Consider the following 23,232-nt stretch of genomic DNA (forward strand, 5'->3'; position numbering starts at 1 on the left):
GAGGGAGAGAGTGCTAGAGGAATAGAATGTGTTAGAGAGAGAAGAGACAGTGCAAGAGAAAGAGGAAGTGCTAGAGAGAGAGAGAAGGAGAGACAGTGCAAGAGAAAGAGGGAGAGAAAGTGCTAAAGAGAGAGAGAGAGAGAGAGAGAAGGAAAGAGAGTGATGCTTGGCATCATTAGCCCCAGCTGTGCGATGGCAGCTGTTTGTCTTTTAATGCCAAATGGAGGCGTATGAGAAACAGGCCGACTGGAGGAGGTGGAGGAGGAGGGTTATTTATCTCTCTTCTCCCACACATGTTGTTAATTAAGGCAGAACCATGGTCTCATCTCTACAGAGACGGCCTGCCTGCCTACCAAGCCGCCCACCAACCCGCCTCCTCTTTTCCTCTGTCCCCACAGCCAAACTGGGCCTGTGTGTCCCATGACTCTACTTAGTTCTGCCTCAATAAGCTTTACGTCTCACTACAACACACAGAATGGCCTCTCATCAGACCCGTTTTAAGAGCAATATGTCCAAATATGATGTACTTTAGTGGAATTAGCCGGCTCTTCATCTGAATTAGTGTGTCAGCTCATAATGTAAATCACAGACAGTCTTTGGTGCGTGAGGTCATGTGTTTCAGAGACCCTTTATTGTTTATTTTTTCCATACTTGTCCTTCTGAGTCCACAAAGACACACCGATGTAAACTCATGTAAACTCCCCGACGCCATTTGTGTCAGACGAGTGACTGTCAAGACTGCTGGAAATAGTTGCGTCTACGTGGGAGCTGGTTGCTTCTGCATCGCTGTACTGTCATTTCCTCCACTTGAGAGAGAGTTTTGAGCACTTGAAAGGTCCTGCAGCTGCTCATCGTTTGTATAACTGGATTGTGCTTGTGAATCTCTACAGTAAGTAACGGCAGCATAACAGACTGTACTGGGGTGCAACGGGGAAAAGTAGGCTTGATAAATCTAGAGTTTTTGTTTTTGTAATTTTGTTATTTGTCATTCTCCTCTCTTTTGTTGGCCTAGCATCACTGACCAAGACATACAATATCCAGTTAAAGATGCACTATGCAGAAATCTGCCATTTCCTGGTTGCTAAAATTATAATAGTTCACCTAATTTCAGTTTATGTGACAAAAAAAGAAAGTATAGTGTAGAGAATCATTGTACCATTTAAACCACTGTCAAAAGTATTTTCCAGAACTAGAAATATTGTATTTTCAGCTGTTGGAAGCTGGTGTACAAAACCCAAACACACATTGAACTGATACACCAGATTACCTGATCGCCGAACATCTCATTCCAAACCCATGGGCATTAGTATGGAGTTGGTCCCACTCTTCTGGGAAGGCTTTCCACTAGATGTTGGAACATTGCTTTGGGGACTTGCTTCCATTCAGCCACAAGAGTATTAGTGAGGTTGGGCACTGATGTTGGGCGATTAGGCCTGGCTCGCAGTCAGCGTTCCAATTCATCTCAAAGTTCTTCCACACCGATCTCGCCAAACTTTTTCTGTATGGACCTCGCTTTGTGCAGTGTCATGCTGAAACAGGAAAGGACCTTGCCCAAACTGATGCCACAAAGTTGGAAGCACAGAATCGTCTAGCTATGTCATTGTATGCTGTAGAGTTAAGATTTCCCTTCACTGGAACTAAGGGGCCGAGCCCGAACCATGAAAAACAGCCCCAGACCATTATTCCTTCACCCCCAAACTTTAGAGTTGGCACTATGCATTGGGGCAGGTAGCATTCTCCTTGCATCTGCCAAGCCCAGATTCGTCCATCTGAATGCCAGATGGTGAAGCGTGATTCATCACTCCAGAGAACGGGTTTACAGTGCTCCAGAGTCCAGTGGCGGTGTACTTTAAACCACTCCAGCCGACACTTGGCATTGCGCATGGTGATCTTAGGCTTATGTGCGGCTGCTCGGCCATGGAAACCAATTTCATGAAGCTCTCCTTGACGAGCAGTTCTTGTGCTGATGTTGCTTCCAGAGGCAGTTTGTAAATTGGCAGTGAGTGTTACAACCGAGGACAGGCGATTTCTATGCACTACTCACTTCAGCACAAGGCGGTCCCGTTCTGTGAGCTTGTGTGGCCTGTCACTTTGCGACTGAGCCATTGTTGCTCCTATACGTTTCCACTTCACAATAACAGCACTTAAAGTTGACAGCTCTAGCAGAGCAGACATTTTATGAACTGACTTGTTGGAAAGGTGACATCCTATGATGGTGTTTGAAAGTTTGAAAGTCACTGAGCTCATCAATAAGGTCATTCTTCTGCCAATGTTTTCCTATGGAGATTGCATGGCTTTGTGCTCGATTTTATACACCTGTCAGCAATGGGTGTGGCTGAAATAGCCAAATCCACTCATTTGAAGAGGTGTCCACATACTTTTGTATATCTGGTGTGTACTGCTTCTTAGACTTGCTTTCTTTCAGTGAGAATGATAGATATATAACTCACAATTTTATGTGAATATGGTGGGGTCGCACAAAAGTTACATATTTCAGCTTTAATGTATAACGTGTTTGACTCTGTGTGTGTTTGACTGTGTGTTTGACTGTGTGTGTGTTTGACTCTGTGTGTGTTTGACTCTGTGTGTGTTTGACTGTGTGTGTGTTTGACTCTGTGTGTGTTTGACTCTGTGTTTGTTTGACTGTGTGTTTGTTTGACTCTGTGTGTGTTTGACTCTGTGTGTGTTTGACTCTGTGTTTGTTTGACTGTGTGTTTGTTTGACTCTGTGTTTGTTTGACTGTGTGTTTGTTTGACTGTGTGTTTGACTCTGCGTGTGTTTGACTGTGTGTTTGTTTGACTGTGTGTTTGTTTGACTGTGTGTTTGACTCTGTGTTTGTTTGACTGTGTGTTTGTTTGACTGTGTGTTTGTTTGACTGTGTGTTTGTTTGACTGTGTGTTTGTTTGACTCTGTGTGTGTTTGACTCTGCGTGTGTTTGACTGTGTGTTTGTTTGACTGTGTGTTTGACTCTGCGTGTGTTTGACTGTGTGTTTGTTTGACTGTGTGTTTGTTTGACTGTGTGTTTGTTTGACTGTGTGTTTGTTTGACTGTGTGTTTGTTTGACTCTGTGTGTGTTTGACTTGTGTTTGACTGTGTGTTTGACTCTGTGTGTTTGACTGTGTGTTTGTTTGACTGTGTGTTTGACTCTGCGTGTTTTTGACTGTTTGACTGTGTGTTTGTTTGACTGTGTGTTTGACTCTGCGTGTGTTTGACTGTGTGTTTGACTCTGCATGTGTTGGACTGTGTGTGTGTTTGACTCTGCGTGTGTTTGACTCTGCGTGTGTTTGACTGTGTGTTTGACTGTGTGTGTGTTTGACTGTGTGTGTGTTTGACTCTGCGTGTGTTTGACTCTGCGTGTGTTTGACTCTGCGTGTGTTTGACTCTGCGTGTGTTTGACTCTGCGTGTGTTTGACTGTGTGTTTGACTTCGCGTGTGTGTTTGACTTCGCGTGTGTTTGACTCTGCGTGTGTTTGACTCTGCGTGTGTTTGACTGTATGTGTGTTTGACTGTGTGTTTGACTTTGTGTGTGCACGTGTGCCTGTAGTCATGTCTATGCTTGTGTGTATTCCAGGCTGCTGAGTACAATGTGTTTGAGGGCATGGAGCTCCGTGGTGCCCCCTCGGTGGTGATCTGCCAGGGGAAGCTGGTGCTGGAGGATGGGAACCTGCACGCCACCTCCGGGGTCGGCCGCTTCATCCCCTGCACCCCCTTCCCGGACTTTGCTTACAAGCGCATCAAGGCCAGGAAGCAGGTAAAAAATGCTCGCCTCTCTCACCTTACTGTCTCGTCAACATCTGAGTAACTGTCTCCCTTTTATACAATTATGTAACAATATAAAAGTATTTCCAATGAACATATTGTATTCCTAACGCTTCAGTTCTGTCTTAGAATACGTTTTATATGGGTTGTTTTGTCATGGGACAGTGCTGGTATGTCACGGGACAGCGTTAGTATGTCACCGGACAGCGTTAGTATGTCACCGGACAGCGTTAGTATGTCACCGGACAGCGTTAGTATGTCACCGGACAGCGTGTCACCGGACAGCGTTAGTATGTCACCGGACAGCGTTAGTATGTCACCGGACAGCGTTGTCACCGGACAGCGTATGTCACCGGTTACAGCGTTAGTATGTCACCGGACAGCGTTAGTATGTCACCGGTCACAGCGTTAGTATGTCACCGGACAGCGTTAGTGTCACGGGACAGCGTTAGTATGTCACCGGACAGCGTTAGTATGTCACCGGACAGCGTTAGTATGTCACGGGACAGCGTTAGTATGTCACGGGACAGCGTTAGTATGTCACGGGACAGTGCTGGTATGTCACGGGACAGCGTTAGTATGTGACACTGAGCCAAGGACTGTGAGGTCTGTGAGGTGGAAGGTAAGTCTAGCAGTTACGAGCGTTCGGCCCGTAACCGAAAGGTTGCTCGTTCTATTCCAAGAGCCGACTAGATGAAAAATCTTTCAATGTGCCCTTGAGCAAGGCACTTAATCTTAATTGCTTCTGTAAGTCGCTCTGGATAAGAGCGTCTGCTAAATGACAAAACAAATAATACAAAATAAAAGGTCAGTGAGTTGGGGACATCTAGAAGTGTTTTCTCAGTGGTTAGGGATTAATCAGCACTAATCTGATGCAGAGCTGAGATGAGCCATCCAGTACCCACAAACATGGACGATGTCACTGCAGCTTTCCATTAAAGACGGCTTAGCTTTACACTAATGCACACTGCTGTGGCTCAGCCCATGCCACGCATAATCAGATTTACCATCAATCTCAATGTACATTACATACCTGAATGGTAATCCAAAGTATGTTCAATGGAGGCAGATTACATTCAGATTGCTTAGCTGTTCATCACACCTACTGAACTGTACACAAAGGGCCTCTGTCCTCTCTGGTGGCAGTGGCACTGTCTGTCTGTCATGGAAGGCACAAGATAAATATAGCTAACAGGGTGTGTAATGCAGATGGGAATTGCCAGAAAAGCCTGTAATGGTGTCCTAACTACCTCTATGAGTGATCTGATCATATCCAGGAGGAAGACAGACATGTGATGTAGGTGATGGAGAATAGGGGTTGGAGTGAGGGGATGGGGAATGGGGGTTGGAAGGAGGGGATGGGGAATGGGGGTTGGAGTGAGGGGATGGGGGTTGGAAGGAGGGGATGGGGGTTGGAAGGAGGGGATGGGGAATGGAGGTTGGAGCGAGAGGATGGGGGGATGGAAGGAGGGGATGGGGGATGGAAGGAGGGGATGGGGATGGAAGGAGGGGATGGGGAATGGAGGTTGGAGCGAGGGGATGGGGGATGGGGAATGGAGGTTGGAGCGAGGGGATGGGGATTGGGAGGTGGGGGTGGGGGGGTTGGGAGGAGGGGATGGGGAATGGGAGGTGGGGGGGGGGGGTTGGAAGGAGGGGATGGGATGTGGGGGTGGGGGTTGGGAGGAAGGGGTGGGATGTGTGGGAGATAAGTGTTATGTCAGACTTGAGGATTCATGTCAGGGGCTTCGGCTGTTGGCTGTGGGTTACATACTGAAACAACTGACTGCCAGGGAGTGCCTGTTGTAGCCATGTATAATAGTTTTGAAGGGATATGATGTGTCCATGGGGTTGCTCATATTGCTGGTGTTGGTGGATACTCAACAGGAACAACAGTGTGCTATTTTAAGTGGATATTTCAACAGAAGTGGGTTATATTAAATGAGTTGTGTTCAACTTGAAACGGCTACCCTCCAATTCTGCCATCATTCTCTTTTTGCCCAGACTACAGAGATGTTTCTTTGGTGAGACCTATGTATTAATGCAATGTTGATCTTGGTGGCAGTAAGTATTTTCTGATGCTCCTAGCTCAGCTTCCAGGGATTCCTTAGTCACATGACCCTAGGACAGCATGTCCAATAAGAACGGAGTCTGTCAGTAAATCTGGAAGTGCTTTCCTTAGGAAAACACTGGGTGAAATATGCATTGGCACAAAGCATTCTACAAACAACCCCATTAATCTAATTCTAAACAAGCATTGTCATGGAGAACTGTTATAAAGTTACCAACATAAACGATCATCTCTCTCTCTTTCTCTTTTCTTTCTTTCTCCATATTTCTCCTTCTCTCTCCCTCTCTCTCCCTTTATCACCCCTGTCTCCCTCTCTCCCTTTATCACCCCTGTCTCCCTCTCTCTCCCTTTATCACCCCTGTCTCCCTCTCTCTCCCTTTATCACCCCTGTCTCCCTCTCTCTCAGTTGGCAATCCTGCGGGCAGTGCCCAGGGGCATGTATGACGGTCCTGTGTCTGACTTCTCGCCCATGTCTCGTGGCGGTACCCCCTCAGCGTCTGCCCGTACCTCCCCCACCAAGCAGCCTGTGAGGAACCTGCACCACTCCGGCTTTAGTTTAGCAGGTAAACCTGCACAGCGTGGTGAGCTTCAGCTACCTTTTAATTTACCCATCCGCTTTCCCATCCCTGGCTGTCATAGGAAGTGCCAGGAACCTAACACATACACACACACACACACACACACACACACACACACACACACACACACACACACACACACACACACACAGTCAGCAATGACATTTTACAATGCACTTCACACACGATACAGTAGGTTTCCAAGGTTGACTTTGCCATTCGTCTGCATTAGTTACAATAACCTTCAGGTGTAATTTGACATTTTACCATAATCACATTTTAAGCCTTAATTTCATAATTTGTTTGTGGTAACTAATGCTCACAGCACAATACTGTTGTCCCTCAGCCGTCCTGGTACTTCCAGACAGTGCTCTTTATGTTTCACAAGTCTTTTAGTTATTTCTTAACTTTTTGTCACAACATTGATTTGATTGATTTCAGCTTCACACAGATGTATCTCTCTCTCTCTCTCTCATAATATCTTTATGCATCTTAATTTAATATATGTTCTAAGATTTCAGTCCAGACATCTTGCATCTCACTTTCTTAGCCGTTGCCTGCCTAATGAAGCTCTGTCTACTGAGCAGGTTGAATGAGGCTCATGATCATTGATTTAGCTAAAGTTACATTATTCACATAACCAATAGCAGAGACTAGTTGAGTATTGAGTGACAGATGGCGATTGTATACATCTGCAACCTCATACCACTAGGTACAACCTTTCAGGGAGGAACCAAGTAAACAATGTTTTTTACTGGAACAATTGATGTGTGATGTACTGATGCAGGAGGTGGAGGGTGACCTGCATTGGAAACGTTTCCCCCATTGCTGTAGTCTAGTGGGGGTTAGTCCATCTATTGACATCCCTTTCAGAGAGCCAGAGAGTCTGCTTTCTTTCCCAAGCCTGTGTGTCTATAATACAGACCTGGCCTATTTCTCTGCCTCTGGCTTCCAATATAATCCCACTGTTAGGCTACTAGCTACACATTCTGAGAACAGAAATCCATCTCATCCACTTCCAGTGCACGACAGAACACACACATACACCTACTTGCACACAAACCTACAGGGTTGATATACTTTTTGATATATTTCTCTGTCTTCAGATGTGAAGTAACCTTGGCTGTGTTTTGTCATGGAGAGATGGTGAATTCTACAGTATAAAACATTAGACCCTGGCCTGGAGTGGGTTTAAGATTTAGGACAGTAGACATAAATCTCTCCTTGTCCAATATGTCAATTTAATCCAGGGCAAATCCCAATACCATTGGCTTTTATTCTAGAGGTGTCCAACGAGGGCCAAGGTCAGGTCGCCTGGTTGGTTTGTCGTGTAATGAACGATAGTCGCTAGTGGAGGAAACTGGCTAGAGCTGGCTTTGTTAATGGGAAGCCTAACGAGACATAGCTCTAATCCTGTTTGTCTGTTAGGTCCCCCCACCACAGAGGATATCCTGGTGCTTAAAGAGACAGTACTATAATCCTGTTTGTCTGTTAGGTCCCCCCACCACAGAGGATAGATATCCTGGTGCTTAAAGAGACAGTACTATAATCCTGTTTGTCTGTTAGGTCCCCCCACCACAGAGGATAGATATCCTGGTGCTTAAAGAGACAGTACTATAATCCTGTTTGTCTGTTAGGTCCCCCACCACAGAGGATATCCTGATGCTTAAAGAGACAGTACTATAATCCTGTTTGTCTGTTAGGTCCCCCACCACAGAGGATATCCTGGTGCATAAAGAGACAGTACTATAATCCTGTTTGTCTGTTAGGTCCCCCCACCACAGAGGATATCCTGATGCTTAAAGAGACAGTACTCTAATCCTGTTTGTCTGTTAGGTCCCCCACCACAGAGGATGTCCTGGTGCATAAAGAGACAGTACTATAATCCTGTTTGTCTGTTAGGTCCCCCACCACAGAGGATATCCTGATGCTTAAAGAGACAGTACTATAATCCTGTTTGTCTGTTAGGTCCCCCACCACAGAGGATATCCTGATGCTTAAAGAGACAGTACTATAATCCTGTTTGTCTGTTAGGTCCCCCACCACAGAGGATATCCTGATGCTTAAAGAGACAGTACTATAATACTGTTTGTCTGTTAGTCCCCCACCACAGAGGATGTCCTGATGCTTAAGAGACAGTACTATAATCCTGTTTGTCTGTTAGCTCCCCCACCACAGAGGATATCCTGATGCTTAAAGAGACAGTACTATAATCCTGTTTGTCTGTTAGGTCCCCCACCACAGAAGATATCCTGATGCTTAAAGAGACAGTACTATAATCCTGTTTGTCTGTTAGGTCCCCCACCACAGAGGATATCCTGATGCTTAAAGAGACAGTACTATAATCCTGTTTGTCTGTTAGGTCCCCCCACCACAGAGGATATCCTGATGCTTAAAGAGACAGTACTATAATCCTGTTTGTCTGTTAGGTCTCCCCACCACAGAGGATATCCTGATGCTTAAAGAGACAGTACTATAATCCTGTTTGTCTGTTAGGTCTCCCCACCACAGAGGATATCCTGATGCTTAAAGAGACAGTACTCTAATCCTGTTTGTCTGTTAGGTCCCCCCACCACAGAGGATATCCTGATGCTTAAAGAGACAGTACTATAATCCTGTTTGTCTGTTAGGTCCCCCACCACAGAGGATATCCTGATGCTTAAAGAGACAGTACTATAATCCTGTTTGTCTGTTAAAGAGGATATCCTCATCCTGGTGCTTAAAGAGACAGTACTATAATCCTGTTTGTCTGTTAGGTCCCCCACCACAGAGGCTATCCTGATGCTTAAAGAGACAGTACTCTAATCCTGTTTGTCTGTTAGGTCCCCCACCACAGAGGATGTCCTGGTGCATAAAGAGACATTACTATAATCCTGTTTGTCTGTTAGGTCCCCCACCACAGAGGATATCCTGATGCTTAAAGAGACAGTACTATAATCCTGTTTGTCTGTTAGGTCCCCCACCACAGAGGATGTCCTGATGCTTAAAGAGACAGTACTATAATCCTGTTTGTCTGTTAGGTCCCCCACCACAGAGGATATTCTGATGCTTAAAGAGACAGTACTATAATCCTGTTTGTCTGTTAGGTCCCCCACCACAGAAGATATCCTGATGCTTAAAGAGACAGTACTATAATCCTGTTTGTCTGTTAGGTCCCCCCACCACAGAGGATATCCTGATGCTTAAAGAGACAGTACTATAATCCTGTTTGTCTGTTAGGTCCCCCACCACAGAGGATATCCTGATGCTTAAAGAGACAGTACTATAATCCTGTTTGTCTGTTAGGTCCCCCACCACAGAAGATATCCTGATGCTTAAAGAGACAGTACTATAATCCTGTTTGTCTGTTAGGTCCCCCACCACAGAGGATAGATATCCTGGTGCTTAAAGAGATAGTACTCTAATCCTGGTGTCTGTTAGGTCCCCCACCACAGAGGATATCCTGTTGCATAAAGAGACAGTACTATAATCTTGTTTGTCTGTTAGGTCCCCCCACCACAGAGGATATCCTGATGCTTAAAGAGACAGTACTATAATCCTGTTTGTCTGTTAGGTCCCCCACCACAGAGGATATCCTGATGCTTAAAGAGACAGTACTATAATACTGTTTGTCTGTTAGGTCCCCGCACCACAGAGGATGTCCTGATGCTTAAAGAGACAGTACTATAATCCTGTTTGTCTGTTAGGTCCCCCACCACAGAGGATATCCTGATGCTTAAAGAGACAGTACTATAATACTGTTTGTCTGTTAGGTCCCCCACCACAGAGGATGTCCTGATGCTTAAAGAGACAGTACTATAATCCTGTTTGTCTGTTAGGTCCCCCACCACAGAGGATATCCTGATGCTTAAAGAGACAGTACTATAATCCTGTTTGTCTGTTAGGTCCCCCACCACAGAAGATATCCTGATGCTTAAAGAGACAGTACTATAATCCTGTTTGTCTGTTAGGTCCCCCACCACAGAGGATATCCTGATGCTTAAAGAGACAGTACTATAATCCTGTTTGTCTGTTAGGTCCCCCCACCACAGAGGATATCCTGATGCTTAAAGAGACAGTACTATAATCCTGTTTGTCTGTTAGGTCCCCCCACCACAGAGGATATCCTGATGCTTAAAGAGACAGTACTATAATCCTGTTTGTCTGTTAGGTCTCCCCACCACAGAGGATATCCTGATGCTTAAAGAGACAGTACTATAATCCTGTTTGTCTGTTAGGTCCCCCACCACAGAGGATATCCTCATCCTGGTGCTTAAAGAGACAGTACTCTAATCCTGTTTGTCTGTTAGGTCCCCCACCACAGAGGATGTCCTGGTGCATAAAGAGACAGTACTATAATCCTGTTTGTCTGTTAGGTCCCCCACCACTGAGGATATCCTGATGCTTAAAGAGACAGTACTATAATCCTGTTTGTCTGTTAGGTCCCCCACCACAGAGGATATCCTGATGCTTAAAGAGACAGTACTATAATCCTGTTTGTCTGTTAGGTCCCCCCACCACAGAGGATATCCTCATCCTGGTGCTTAAAGAGACAGTACTATAATCCTGTTTGTCTGTTAGGTCCCCCACCACAGAGGCTATCCTGATGCTTAAAGAGACAGTACTCTAATCCTGTTTGTCTGTTAGGTCCCCCCACCACAGAGGATGTCCTGGTGCATAAAGAGACATTACTATAATCCTGTTTGTCTGTTAGGTCCCCCCACCACAGAGGATATCCTGATGCTTAAAGAGACAGTACTATAATCCTGTTTGTCTGTTAGGTCCCCCCACCACAGAGGATGTCCTGATGCTTAAAGAGACAGTACTATAATCCTGTTTGTCTGTTAGGTCCCCCACCACAGAGGATATTCTGATGCTTAAAGAGACAGTACTATAATCCTGTTTGTCTGTTAGGTCCCCCACCACAGAAGATATCCTGATGCTTAAAGAGACAGTACTATAATCCTGTTTGTCTGTTAGGTCCCCCCACCACAGAGGATATCCTGATGCTTAAAGAGACAGTACTATAATCCTGTTTGTCTGTTAGGTCCCCCACCACAGAGGATATCCTGATGCTTAAAGAGACAGTACTATAATCCTGTTTGTCTGTTAGGTCCCCCACCACAGAAGATATCCTGATGCTTAAAGAGACAGTACTATAATCCTGTTTGTCTGTTAGGTCCCCCACCACAGAGGATAGATATCCTGGTGCTTAAAGAGATAGTACTCTAATCCTGGTGTCTGTTAGGTCCCCACCACAGAGGATATCCTGTTGCATAAAGAGACAGTACTATAATCCTGTTTGTCTGTTAGGTCCCCCACCACAGAGGATATCCTGATGCTTAAAGAGACAGTACTATAATCCTGTTTGTCTGTTAGGTCCCCCCACCACAGAGGATATCCTGATGCTTAAAGAGACAGTACTATAATACTGTTTGTCTGTTAGGTCCCCCACCACAGAGGATGTCCTGATGCTTAAAGAGACAGTACTATAATCCTGTTTGTCTGTTAGGTCCCCCACCACAGAGGATATCCTGATGCTTAAAGAGACAGTACTATAATACTGTTTGTCTGTTAGGTCCCCCACCACAGAGGATGTCCTGATGCTTAAAGAGACAGTACTATAATCCTGTTTGTCTGTTAGGTCCCCCCACCACAGAGGATATCCTGATGCTTAAAGAGACAGTACTATAATCCTGTTTGTCTGTTAGGTCCCCCACCACAGAAGATATCCTGATGCTTAAAGAGACAGTACTATAATCCTGTTTGTCTGTTAGGTCCCCCACCACAGAGGATATCCTGATGCTTAAAGAGACAGTACTATAATCCTGTTTGTCTGTTAACCACAGAGGATATCCTGATGCTTAAAGAGACAGTACTATAATCCTGTTTGTCTGTTAGGTCCCCCACCACAGAGGATATCCTGATGCTTAAAGAGACAGTACTATAATCCTGTTTGTCTGTTAGGTCTCCCCACCACAGAGGATATCCTGATGCTTAAAGAGACAGTACTATAATCCTGTTTGTCTGTTAGGTCCCCCCACCACAGAGGATATCCTCATCCTGGTGCTTAAAGAGACAGTACTCTAATCCTGTTTGTCTGTTAGGTCCCCCACCACAGAGGATGTCCTGGTGCATAAAGAGACAGTACTATAATCCTGTTTGTCTGTTAGGTCCCCCACCACTGAGGATATCCTGATGCTTAAAGAGACAGTACTATAATCCTGTTTGTCTGTTAGGTCCCCCACCACAGAGGATATCCTGATGCTTAAAGAGACAGTACTCTAATCCTGTTTGTCTGTTAGGTCCCCCCACCACAGAGGATGTCCTGGTGCATAAAGAGACAGTACTATAATCCTGTTTGTCTGTTAGGTCCCCCACCACAGAGGATATCCTGATGCTTAAAGAGACAGTACTATAATCCTGTTTGTCTGTTAGGTCCCCCACCACAGAGGATATCCTGATGCTTAAAGAGACAGTACTATAATCCTGTTTGTCTGTTAGGTCCCCCACCACAGAGGATATCCTGATGCTTAAAGAGACAGTACTATAATACTGTTTGTCTGTTAGGTCCCCCACCACAGAGGATGTCCTGATGCTTAAAGAGACAGTACTATAATCCTGTTTGTCTGTTACGTCCCCCACCACAGAGGATATCCTGATGCTTAAAGAGACAGTACTATAATCCTGTTTGTCTGTTAGGTCCCCCACCACAGAAGATATCCTGATGCTTAAAGAGACAGTACTATAATCCTGTTTGTCTGTTAGGTCCCCCCACCACAGAGGATATCCTGATGCTTAAAGAGACAGTACTATAATCCTGTTTGTCTGTTAGGTCCCCCCACCACAGAGGATATCCTGATGCTTAAAGAGACAGTACTGTAATCCTGTTTGTCTGTTAGGTCCCCTCACCACAGAGGATATCCTGATGCTTAAAGAGACAATACTATAATCCTGTTTGTCTGTTAGGTCTCCCCACCACAGAGGATATCCTGATGCTTAAAGAGACAGTACTCTAATCCTGTTTGTCTGTTAGGTCCCCCCACCACAGAGGATATCCTGATGCTTAAAGAGACAGTACTATAATCCTGTTTGTCTGTTAGGTCCCCCCACCACAGAGGATATCCTGATGCTTAAAGAGACAGTACTATAATCCTGTTTGTCTGTTAGGTCCCCCCACCACAGAGGATGTCCCCATCCGGCCAGCCGGACGCCGCATCGTAGTTCCCCCTGGTGGTCGCTCCAACATCACATCCCTCAGCTAAGAGGTTTAACCAGGAGAGATACCAGTCAGAAGATGACAACAGCCATTGGGAGACGACGGAGACATGATTAGTTAAAACAAGTTAAGTTGAGTAAAACACTGAATCCTCATGCCTTACCAGCCACAATGCTACCTGCTTAAGCTTCTAAAAGCTCAGTACTACTCCTCCTAGGCAATTGCAGGTCAGTCACTAGAACAAAATATGAATTTAAAGTACATTTGTTTACCAAAAGATTGGGTTTGTATGCTCTGGAATAACAGGAGTATATTCATAACCAGAATATAGGTGATCAATTTGTATTACTGTCCCTCATTGTCTACGTTAGTCATTGTGTCAACTGTGTATTGACATTTTAGGCAATACTCTGAATCCATAATATAGTTAAATAAACCTCATGATACCAATTTACACAGTGTTCTGATGCTTGTTACCTAGGAAAAGTAATATGGCCTTTTTCTTCCATCACGTTTGGCTTTCACCCTTTTTTGAGTACTAGTCTGCTGATTTAGTTCCCTAGCAATGTAATGATAACATGCAGTAACGTCCATAACTGATAGGTGGCATTGTGAGTACGTATGATTGATGTAACGTAGCTTTGTGAATGATGTTGCTCGCTGCCTCCCTGGGTTGTTGAACCAGGAGTGATAGTCATTAGAGATTGTCTTGTTTCTTATTTTTCTTGAAGATAAAAACTTATCTGGTATTACAATATTATTTTGCAAACATGGAACAGCATATTATAAGGTAGAAATGCTTGTCATGTTTAATTTCCCCCCTGCGCTCCGCTCCACTCCATCCTGGCTGTAGATTACATTGTGAGAAACCGTCCTTTGCATTTGCTTCAAGCTTAATGCCTGTTCCTATTCATACCTTTTAGCAAGTCATCTGGATGGTTAAAAAACATGTAACCCTTGCACAAGAAGTAAAACCAAGCTTAACTTCCATGGCCTGGGTCGTGAAATTGTAATTATGAGCTTTGTGAACAATAATACATTAAACAAAATGTTTATGATAAAAGTAACCAACCTTTAAAATCACAGTAATTTACCTCTGGCTTTATTTCTATTTTCCTGACAATGTGGCTCTCTTTTTGAAGCAACAGACCATCATTCCTTGCATTCAACAACATAACATTGAAAGATAATGTTGTGCTGGTTTAAATCGCAACACTGCGAGAGAGTCCCCACAATGCTGTACACTTAGCTTACTGACAGCACTTGGTTTGGTAACTAACTAACTAACTAACACCAAGGGGAGGACAGACCGGCGTAACCCTGGGTCACTCTCTTTCAGAGTCATTTTCTATGCTTCTGGTCTGTCTACCTGTCCCAGACAAGGCAGGGGATTGTATGTTTTTAGAATAAGGCTAGGAGGAGGAGGAGGATGAGGAGAGCTTTATTTTTGCTCTCCCAATCAGCTGAGGAAGAGGTCGTGAGGTGGTCGTTGTTTTTTATTGAGTGATGATGTGGAATTTCAAGCAATCCAAGTGGTGATTATATTTATGTTAGTTTGACTTGATCTTTTTTATAGTTTTTATGTCTTTTTTTACTGTTGTATCAACCCAGAGAAGGCAGGTCAAAACAACATTGAGGTGTGATGTGGTGGTATGAACTGTTCCTGAATAAACATGAGTTGCAACTGACTGGTTGTCTCTGTTTGATTTCACAATATACAGTATAGTAGATGTAACATATACCTTTTAATGTACTCTGAACATGACCGGTCCAGAAGGAATCACATTCTTGCCAGAGCACCTTGTTAAGAACATCTCTCATAGAAATGTGATGTATAGATATGACAGTTAGTGGTCCTTACCATTTATTAGATAGATTAGAATTGCTGTTATATTACATCCTCCATCTGCATCATTTTAGCTTGATACCGCTATGGGAATTTCCCATTTTCAGACCCATTGTTAAGCTTGGCAGTATCCTCGTCACCTCTCTGTTATAATTATGTTTTCTAGCCAGTTAAAGTCTCATGACATCACTTTTGATGGGTGTAATTATGACAGGCTGAGAAGATTTCTGCTATTAAAACACCATCTCAGTCTGGAGTGGGAGATGGAGTCCAAACAGAGCCAGTTCACAATAAGAACTTATATAAACCCTCCCAAGATAATGTAGCTGTCAGTGACCAGTTATTTTATATGCCCATTTACAACAGATGAGCTTGTACAGTATGGGGGGAAAGAGATCCTTTGAGGAGAAATCCCATTAAGATGACTGTTATTCTTATTGTAGGTGATCCTCCAGCTTGACTTTAACTAGGCTCTATGACGAGCATACACTGAGTGTACAAAACATTAGGAACACCTGCTCTTTCAATGACAGACTGACCAGGTGAATCCAGGTGAAAACTATGATCCTTATTGATGTCACTTGTTAAATCCACTTCAATCAGTGTAGATGAAGAGGAGGTTAAATAAGGATTTGTAAGCCTTGAGACATGAATTGTATACAGTTGAAGTCGGAAGTTTACATAAACTTAGGTCGGAGACATTAAAACTTGTTTTTCAACCACTCCACACATTTCTTGGTAACAAACTATAGTTTTGGCATGTCGGTTAGGACATCTACTTTGTGCATGACACAAGTCATTTTTCCAACAATTGTTTACAGACAGATTATTTCACTTATAATTCACTGTATCACAATTCCGGTGGGTCAGAAGTTTACATACACTATGTTGACTGTGCCTTTAAACAGCTTGGAAAATTCCAGAAAATGATGTCATGGCTTTAGAAGTTTCTGATAGGCTAATTTACATAATTTGAGTCAATTGGAGGTATACCTGTGGATGTATTTCAAGGCTTACCTTCAAACTCAATGCCTCTTTGCTTGACATCATGGGAAAATCAAAAGAAATCAGCCAAGACCTCAGAAAAAAATTGTCGACCTCCACAAGTCTGGTTCATCCTTGGGAGAAATTTCCAAATGCCTGAAGGTACCACGTTCATCTGTACAAACAATAGTACGCAAGTATAAACACCATGGAACCACGCAGCTGTCATACCGCTCAGGAAGGAGACGTGTTCTGTCTTCTAGAGATGAACATACTTTGGTGTGAAAAGTGCAAATCATTCCCAGAACAACAGCAAAGGAGGAAACGGGTACTAAAGTATCTATATCCACAGTAAAACTAGTCCTATATTGACATAACCTGAAAGGCCACTCAGCAAGGAAGAAGCCACTGCTCCAAAACTGCCATAAAAAAGCCAGACTACGGTTTGCAACGGCACATGGGGACAAAGATTGTACTTTTTGGAAAAATGTCTTCTGGTCTGATGAAACAAAACTTGAACTGTTTGGCCATAATGACTATTGTTATGTTTGGAAGAAAAAGGGGGAGGCTTGCAAGCCGAAGATCACCATCCCAACCGTGAAGCATGGGGGTGGCAGCATCATGTTGTGGGGGTGCTTTGCTGCAGGAGGGACTGGTGCACTTGACAAAATAGATGGCATCATGAGGCAGGAAAATTATGTGTATATATTGAAGCAACATCTCAAGACATCAGTCAGGAAGTTAAAGCTTGTTCACAAATGGGTCTTCCAAATGGACAATGACCCCAAGCATACTTCCAAAGTTGTGGCAAAATGGCTTAAGGACAAAGTCAAGGTATTGGTGAGGCCATCATAAAGCCTTGACCTCAATCCTATAGAAAATGTGTGGGCAGAACTGAAAAACCGTGTGCGAGCAAACCTGATTCATTTACACAAGTTCTGTCAGGAGGAATGGGCCAAAATTCACCCAACTTATTGTGGGAAGCTTGTGGAAGGCTACCTGAAACGTTTGACCCAAGTTAAACAATTTAAAGGCAATGCTACTAAATACTAATTGAGTGTGTAAACTTCTGACCCACTGGGAATGTGATGAAAGAAATAAAATCTGAAATAAATAATTATTTCTGCTATTATTCTGACATTTCACATTCTTAAATTAAAGTGGTGCTCCTAACTGACCTAAGACAGGGAATTTCTACTAGGATTAAATGTCAGGAACTGTGAAAAACGGAGTTTAAATGTATTTGGCTAAGGTGTATGTAAACTTCCAACTTCAACTGTATGTGTGCCATTCAGAGGGTGAATGGGCAAGACAAAATATTTAAGTGGGCTCCCGAGTGGCACAGTGGTCTAAGGCACTGCATCTCAGTGCAAGAGGTGTCTCTACAGTCCCTGGTTCGATTCCAGGCTGTATCACAGCGGTCTAAGGTACTGCATCTCAGTGCAAGAGGTGTCTCTACAGTCCCTGGTTTGATTCCAGGCTGTATCAGCTGTAATTGGGAGTTCCATAGGTCGGTGCACAATTGGCCTAGTGTCGTTTGGGCAGGGTAGGCTGTCATTGTAAATAAGAATTTGTTCTTAACTGACTTGCCTAGTTAAATAACGGTTCCATAAAAAAGTGCCTATGTTATTAGGTGCCAGGTGCACTGGTTTGAGTGTGTCAAGAAGGGCAATGGGTTTTTCACGTTCAACAGTTTCTTCTGTGTGTCAGGAACGGTCCACCATCCAAAGGAAATCTAGCCAACTTGGCATTGAAGCATTGAAGTCAACATGGGCCAGTATCTGTGTGGAGTGCTTTTGACACCTTGTAGAGTACATGGCCCAACCAACTGAGGCTGTTCTGAGGGCAGATCAATAATAGTACGACGTTCCTAATGTTTTGTATACTCAGTGTATCTCATTCAAGGAAACACCCAGATTACCCTGTGAATGTTGGAAAGTGATGGATCAGTTCAGAGCTCAGAGCCCACCATGGAAGAGTGAGGGATCAGTTCAGAGCTCAGAGCCCACCATGGAGGAGTGATGGATCAGTTCAGAGCTCAGAGCCCACCATGGAGGAGTGATGGATCAGTTCAGAGCTCAGAGCCCACCATGGAAGAGTGATGGATCAGTTCAGAGCTCAGAGCCCACCATGGAGGGGTGATGGATCAGTTCAGAGCTCAGAGCCCACCATGGAGGGGTGATGGATCAGTTCAAAGCTCAGAGCCCACCATGGAAGAGTGAGGGATCAGTTCAGAGCTCAGAGCCCACCATGGAGGGGTGATGGATCAGTTCAGAGCTCAGAGCCCACCATGGAAGAGTGATGGATCAGTTCAGAGCTCAGAGCCCAGCATGGAAGAGTGAGGGATCAGTTCAGAGCTCAGAGCCCACCATGGAGGAGTGATGGATCAGTTCAGAGCTCAGAGCCCACCATGGAAGAGTGATGGATCAGTTCAGAGCTCAGAGCCCACCATGGAGGGGTGATGGATCAGTTCAGAGCTCAGAGCCCACCATGGAAGAGTGATGGATCAGTTCAGAGCTCAGAGCCCACCATTGAAGAGTGATGGATCAGTTCAGAGCTCAGAGCCCACCATGGAAGAGTGAGGGATCAGTTCAGAGCTCAGAGCCCACCATGGAAGAGTGAGGGATCAGTTCAGAGCTCAGAGCCCAGCATGGAAGAGTGATGGATCAGTTCAGAGCTCAGAGCCCACCATGGAGGAGTGATGGATCAGTTCAGAGCTCAGAGCCCACCATGGAAGAGTGATGGATCAGTTCAGAGCTCAGAGCCCAGCATGGAAGAGTGATGGATCAGTTCAGAGCTCAGAGCCCACCATGGAAGAGTGATGGATCAGTTCAGAGCTCAGAGCCCACCATGGAGGGGTGATGGATCAGTTCAGAGCTCAGAGCCCACCATGGAGGGGTGATGGATCAGTTCAGAGCTCAGAGCCCACCATGGAAGAGTGAGGGATCAGTTCAGAGCTCAGAGCCCACCATGGAGGGGTGATGGATCAGTTCAGAGCTCAGAGCCCACCATGGAGGGGTGATGGATCAGTTCAGAGCTCAGAGCCCACCATGGAGGGGTGATGGATCAGTTCAGAGCTCAGAGCCCACCATGGAAGAGTGATGGGTGTTTGTCTTGAAGGGGATCTGGGGAGAAGTTGGCTGCAGTCAGAGTTGCAGTGAATGGGAAAACCACATGAAGCATGTAACTGCTGTACTAACAGGTAATGTCTCCTCGGAAGGAACACGATTGAAGGTGGGAGAGAGAGAGAGAGGTCACATAATGATATCTGGGTTTGCGACTCGAGGACTATAGCTTTGACTTCATATCTGGCAAGATCAACAACTGATACTACAGCTTTTAGTATTAGGGCCGAGGTAGAACCAAAACCCGTCTAGATTACAATACCTGTTTGTCCTTCAGTATAGGAGAGTTAATAATCAGATACAGGCAGCATGACTTTGGCTGTAGTGCACAATGACCTAAGCAGCTCTGAACATAACCTCTGTTTTTCTAAGGGGTGTAGGAGCTCAGAAATAATGAGAGGTGCATAGCAGTATGATAAACTCAGCACAGGCTACATAAAGGCCTGAAAGTGCCCTAAGACAAAACCTCAGCGCATGCACAGCTTTGAAGCATTCAGTGCTATTCACTAAGGAAACAGTGGCTAAAATGGTTCCCCCCCAAATTACTTGTTGAGCTCACCATTCTTTGTACAGATGTAGGATCTTAATATGAGTCAGTTTGCTACAGCAGGAAAATAATCCTGCAGCAATGGGAAATTTGAATTATTATGTGGATTATAATTCGTGGACATTTTTGTAGGGGTTGATTCTTCGTAAGGGAAAATCAAGTCTGAAATGTCAAAGTGGAAATTACAAACTTCAGATGCCTTTTTAAACATGAAATACACTACAAGTTTTACATTTCCTGCATTGCGGAAAGTTCTCCTGCAACATGGTAATCAAATTAAGATCTTATATCTGTAACAACAAATACTGGAGCCAAATCTGGAGGAGGAAGTGCACCCAAGCCCTCTCATAAAAACACATCAGACAAACAAATCAAGCCTAAACTGTGCTTCCTGTTTCCACTGGACTACACTTGATTGTATGGGTAGTCTGGGGGGTGCTATACTTAGCCTATTCTCTTTGGTGCCGTTCTCCAGTGTGTCTCTGTCCCACCCAGTGCTGTGTATGGGTCTGATTTATCACTGTTTTCATCAGTTTGTCCTTTTGGCTCACAGTGATAAGGTCCTTAATGTGTTAGAGCCCTGTCACTCATCCAGACAGCTAGCTGTTAAGGCTACTGAGGGATTTACACACAACATAAGAGTGTTCTAGAGAGACAGAGAGCACACAGCGCGCTCTCTCTCTCTCTCTAGATCATTTTATTGTGGGTGTTCTGTGGTTCCCCTGTGCCAATTCAGGCATAAAGGGCAAAACCAATAGTACAGTACATTCTCAGTAGTGCTTACCTCAGTTCCAACATATCAGTGACACATCATTAACACGGACTCATCCAACCCTCGGCATGGCACAAATACTACCATTGTACACACAATGAGTCGTGACCACATTTTCTTATCCTCATCTTTATTTGAAATAGATTACTGGATTAGCATAGACATAAATAAATTAAAGGTGAAAGGATTTTTGTAAACACCATATTTCATTTCACGTCTTTGACATCTGAGTACAACTAAATCCTGTTTTCTCAGTCTACTGTTGGCAGGGACTAAATAAACTGCCCTTGATGCCAAGGTAAAATGTGTTTAAGTACACTACTCAAACACCAGGTGGCAGTGTTTCATTGTAGTACATAATAGAAAATTGATCACACACCAAGCATAGAGATGGAACCAATCATAAATGCATTTGTTTATCTACCTGCCATCATTAATTCTAGCTTTTAACCCTCAACTACAGGTCTAGTGTGTAACCCTCAATGACAGGTCTAGTGTTTAACCCTCAATGACAGGTCTAGTGTGTAACCCTCAATGACAGGTCTAGTGTTTAACCCTCAATGACAGGTCTAGTGTTTAACCCTCAATGACAGGTCTAGTGTTTAACCCTCAATGACAGGTCTAGTGTTTAACCCTCAACTACAGGTCTAGTGTTTAACCCTCAACTACAGGTCTAGTGTTTAACCCTCAATGACAGGTCTAGTGTTTAACCCTCAACTACAGGTCTAGTGTTTAACCCTCAATGACAGGTCTAGTGTTTAACCCTCAATGACAGGTCTAGTGTTTAACCCTCAACTACAGGTCTAGTGTTTAACCCTCAACTACAGGTCTAGTGTTTAACCCTCAATGACAGGTCTAGTGTTTAACCATCAACTACAGGTCTAGTGTTTAACCCTCAATGACAGGTCTAGTGTTTAACCCTCAATGACAGGTCTAGTGTTTAACCCTCAATGACAGGTCTAGTGTTTAACCCTCAATGACAGGTCTAGTGTTTAACCCTCAATGACAGGTCTAGTGTTTAACCCTCAATGACAGGTCTAGTGTTTAACTATCAACTACAAGTCTAGTGTTTAACCCTCAATGACAGGTCTAGTGTAGTTGAGGGTTAATAACCCTCTGAGCTATTTCTCTGGCAAACTCATCACCTCGTTTTCACAGGTTATGTACACAACTCTCTTTCTCCCTCCCTCTCTCTCCCATCCCTCTCTCTTCCTCTTTCTCTCAACACCTCATCTCTCTCCTTTCTCCTTTCTCTTTTCTCCACTCTCTCTCCCCCATATCTCTCTCTCTCAATCCCCCCTCCTTTTCTCTCTCATCCTCTCTCTATGTGCTCCAGGAGATGATGATTCCCACTCAGTCAGTAGTGTGATTGGTATGCTCTTGACTTCCCCTCTAGGAAGAGCCAGACAGCTCTACAACTACAGGATTCATACCCACCATGACAACTATACTCCATATAGAGATTCATACCCACCATAACCACTATACTCCATATAGAGATCCATACCCACTATAACCACTATACTCCATATAGAGATTCATACCCACTTTAACCACTATACTCCATTTAGAGATTCATACCCACCATAACCACTATACTCCATATAGAGATCCATACCCACCATAACCACTATACTCCATATAGAGGTACAGACCCACCATAACCACTATACTCCATATAGAGATCCATACCCACCATAACCACTATACTCCATATAGAGGTACAGACCCACCATGACAACTATACTCCATTTAGAGGTACAGACCCACCATAACCACTATACTCCATTTAGAGGTACAGACCCACCATAACCACTATACTCCATATAGAGATTCATACCCACCATAACCACTATACTCCATATAGAGGTACAGACCCACCATAACCACTATACTCCATTTAGAGGTACAGACCCACCATAACCACTATACTCCATATAGAGGTACAGACCCACCATGACAATACTATACAGACCATTTAGAGGTACAGACCCACCATGACAACTATACTCCATTTAGAGGTACAGAACCATAACCATAACCACTATATACTCCATATAGAGGTACAGACCCACCATAACCACTATACTCCATATAGAGGTACAGACCCACCATGACAACTATACTCCATTTAGAGGTACAGACCCACCATGACAACTATACTCCATTTAGAGGTACAGACCCACCATAACCACTATACTCCATATAGAGATCCATACCCACCATAACCACTATACTCCATATAGAGATCCATACCCACTATAACCACTATACTCCATATAGAGGTACAGACCCACCATAACCACTATACTCCATATAGAGATTCATACCCACCATAACCACTATACTCCATAT

The 23,232-nt window shown here is 44.2% G+C and overlaps 1 protein-coding gene across 7 annotated transcripts in view; it reads left to right on the top strand.

Annotated features, from left to right (window-relative positions):
• The window catches only part of dpysl3 (dihydropyrimidinase like 3), a 56,272-nt gene extending 40,981 nt beyond the window's left edge, over positions 1–15,291 (top strand). For 2 of the 7 annotated variants that reach the window (XM_042309041.1, XM_042309036.1), the window contains exons 12-14: positions 3,572–3,751; positions 6,234–6,390; positions 13,555–15,291. In XM_042309041.1, the coding sequence (XP_042164975.1) occupies positions 3,572–3,751; positions 6,234–6,390; positions 13,555–13,649 (432 nt within the window). In that variant the 3' untranslated portion in view covers positions 13,650–15,291. Of the gene's footprint in view, positions 1–3,571; positions 3,752–6,233; positions 6,409–7,833; positions 8,041–9,105; positions 9,160–11,031; positions 11,160–13,554 lie in introns of those variants that run through there. The other 5 variants (XM_042309037.1, XM_042309040.1, XM_042309038.1 and 2 more) reach the window with 5 other exon arrangements.
• Positions 15,292–23,232: the final 7,941 nt, after the last annotated feature.

The sequence above is a fragment of the Oncorhynchus tshawytscha genome, linkage group LG30 (genome assembly GCF_018296145.1).
Source record: "Oncorhynchus tshawytscha isolate Ot180627B linkage group LG30, Otsh_v2.0, whole genome shotgun sequence".
Lineage (NCBI taxonomy): Eukaryota > Metazoa > Chordata > Actinopteri > Salmoniformes > Salmonidae > Oncorhynchus > Oncorhynchus tshawytscha.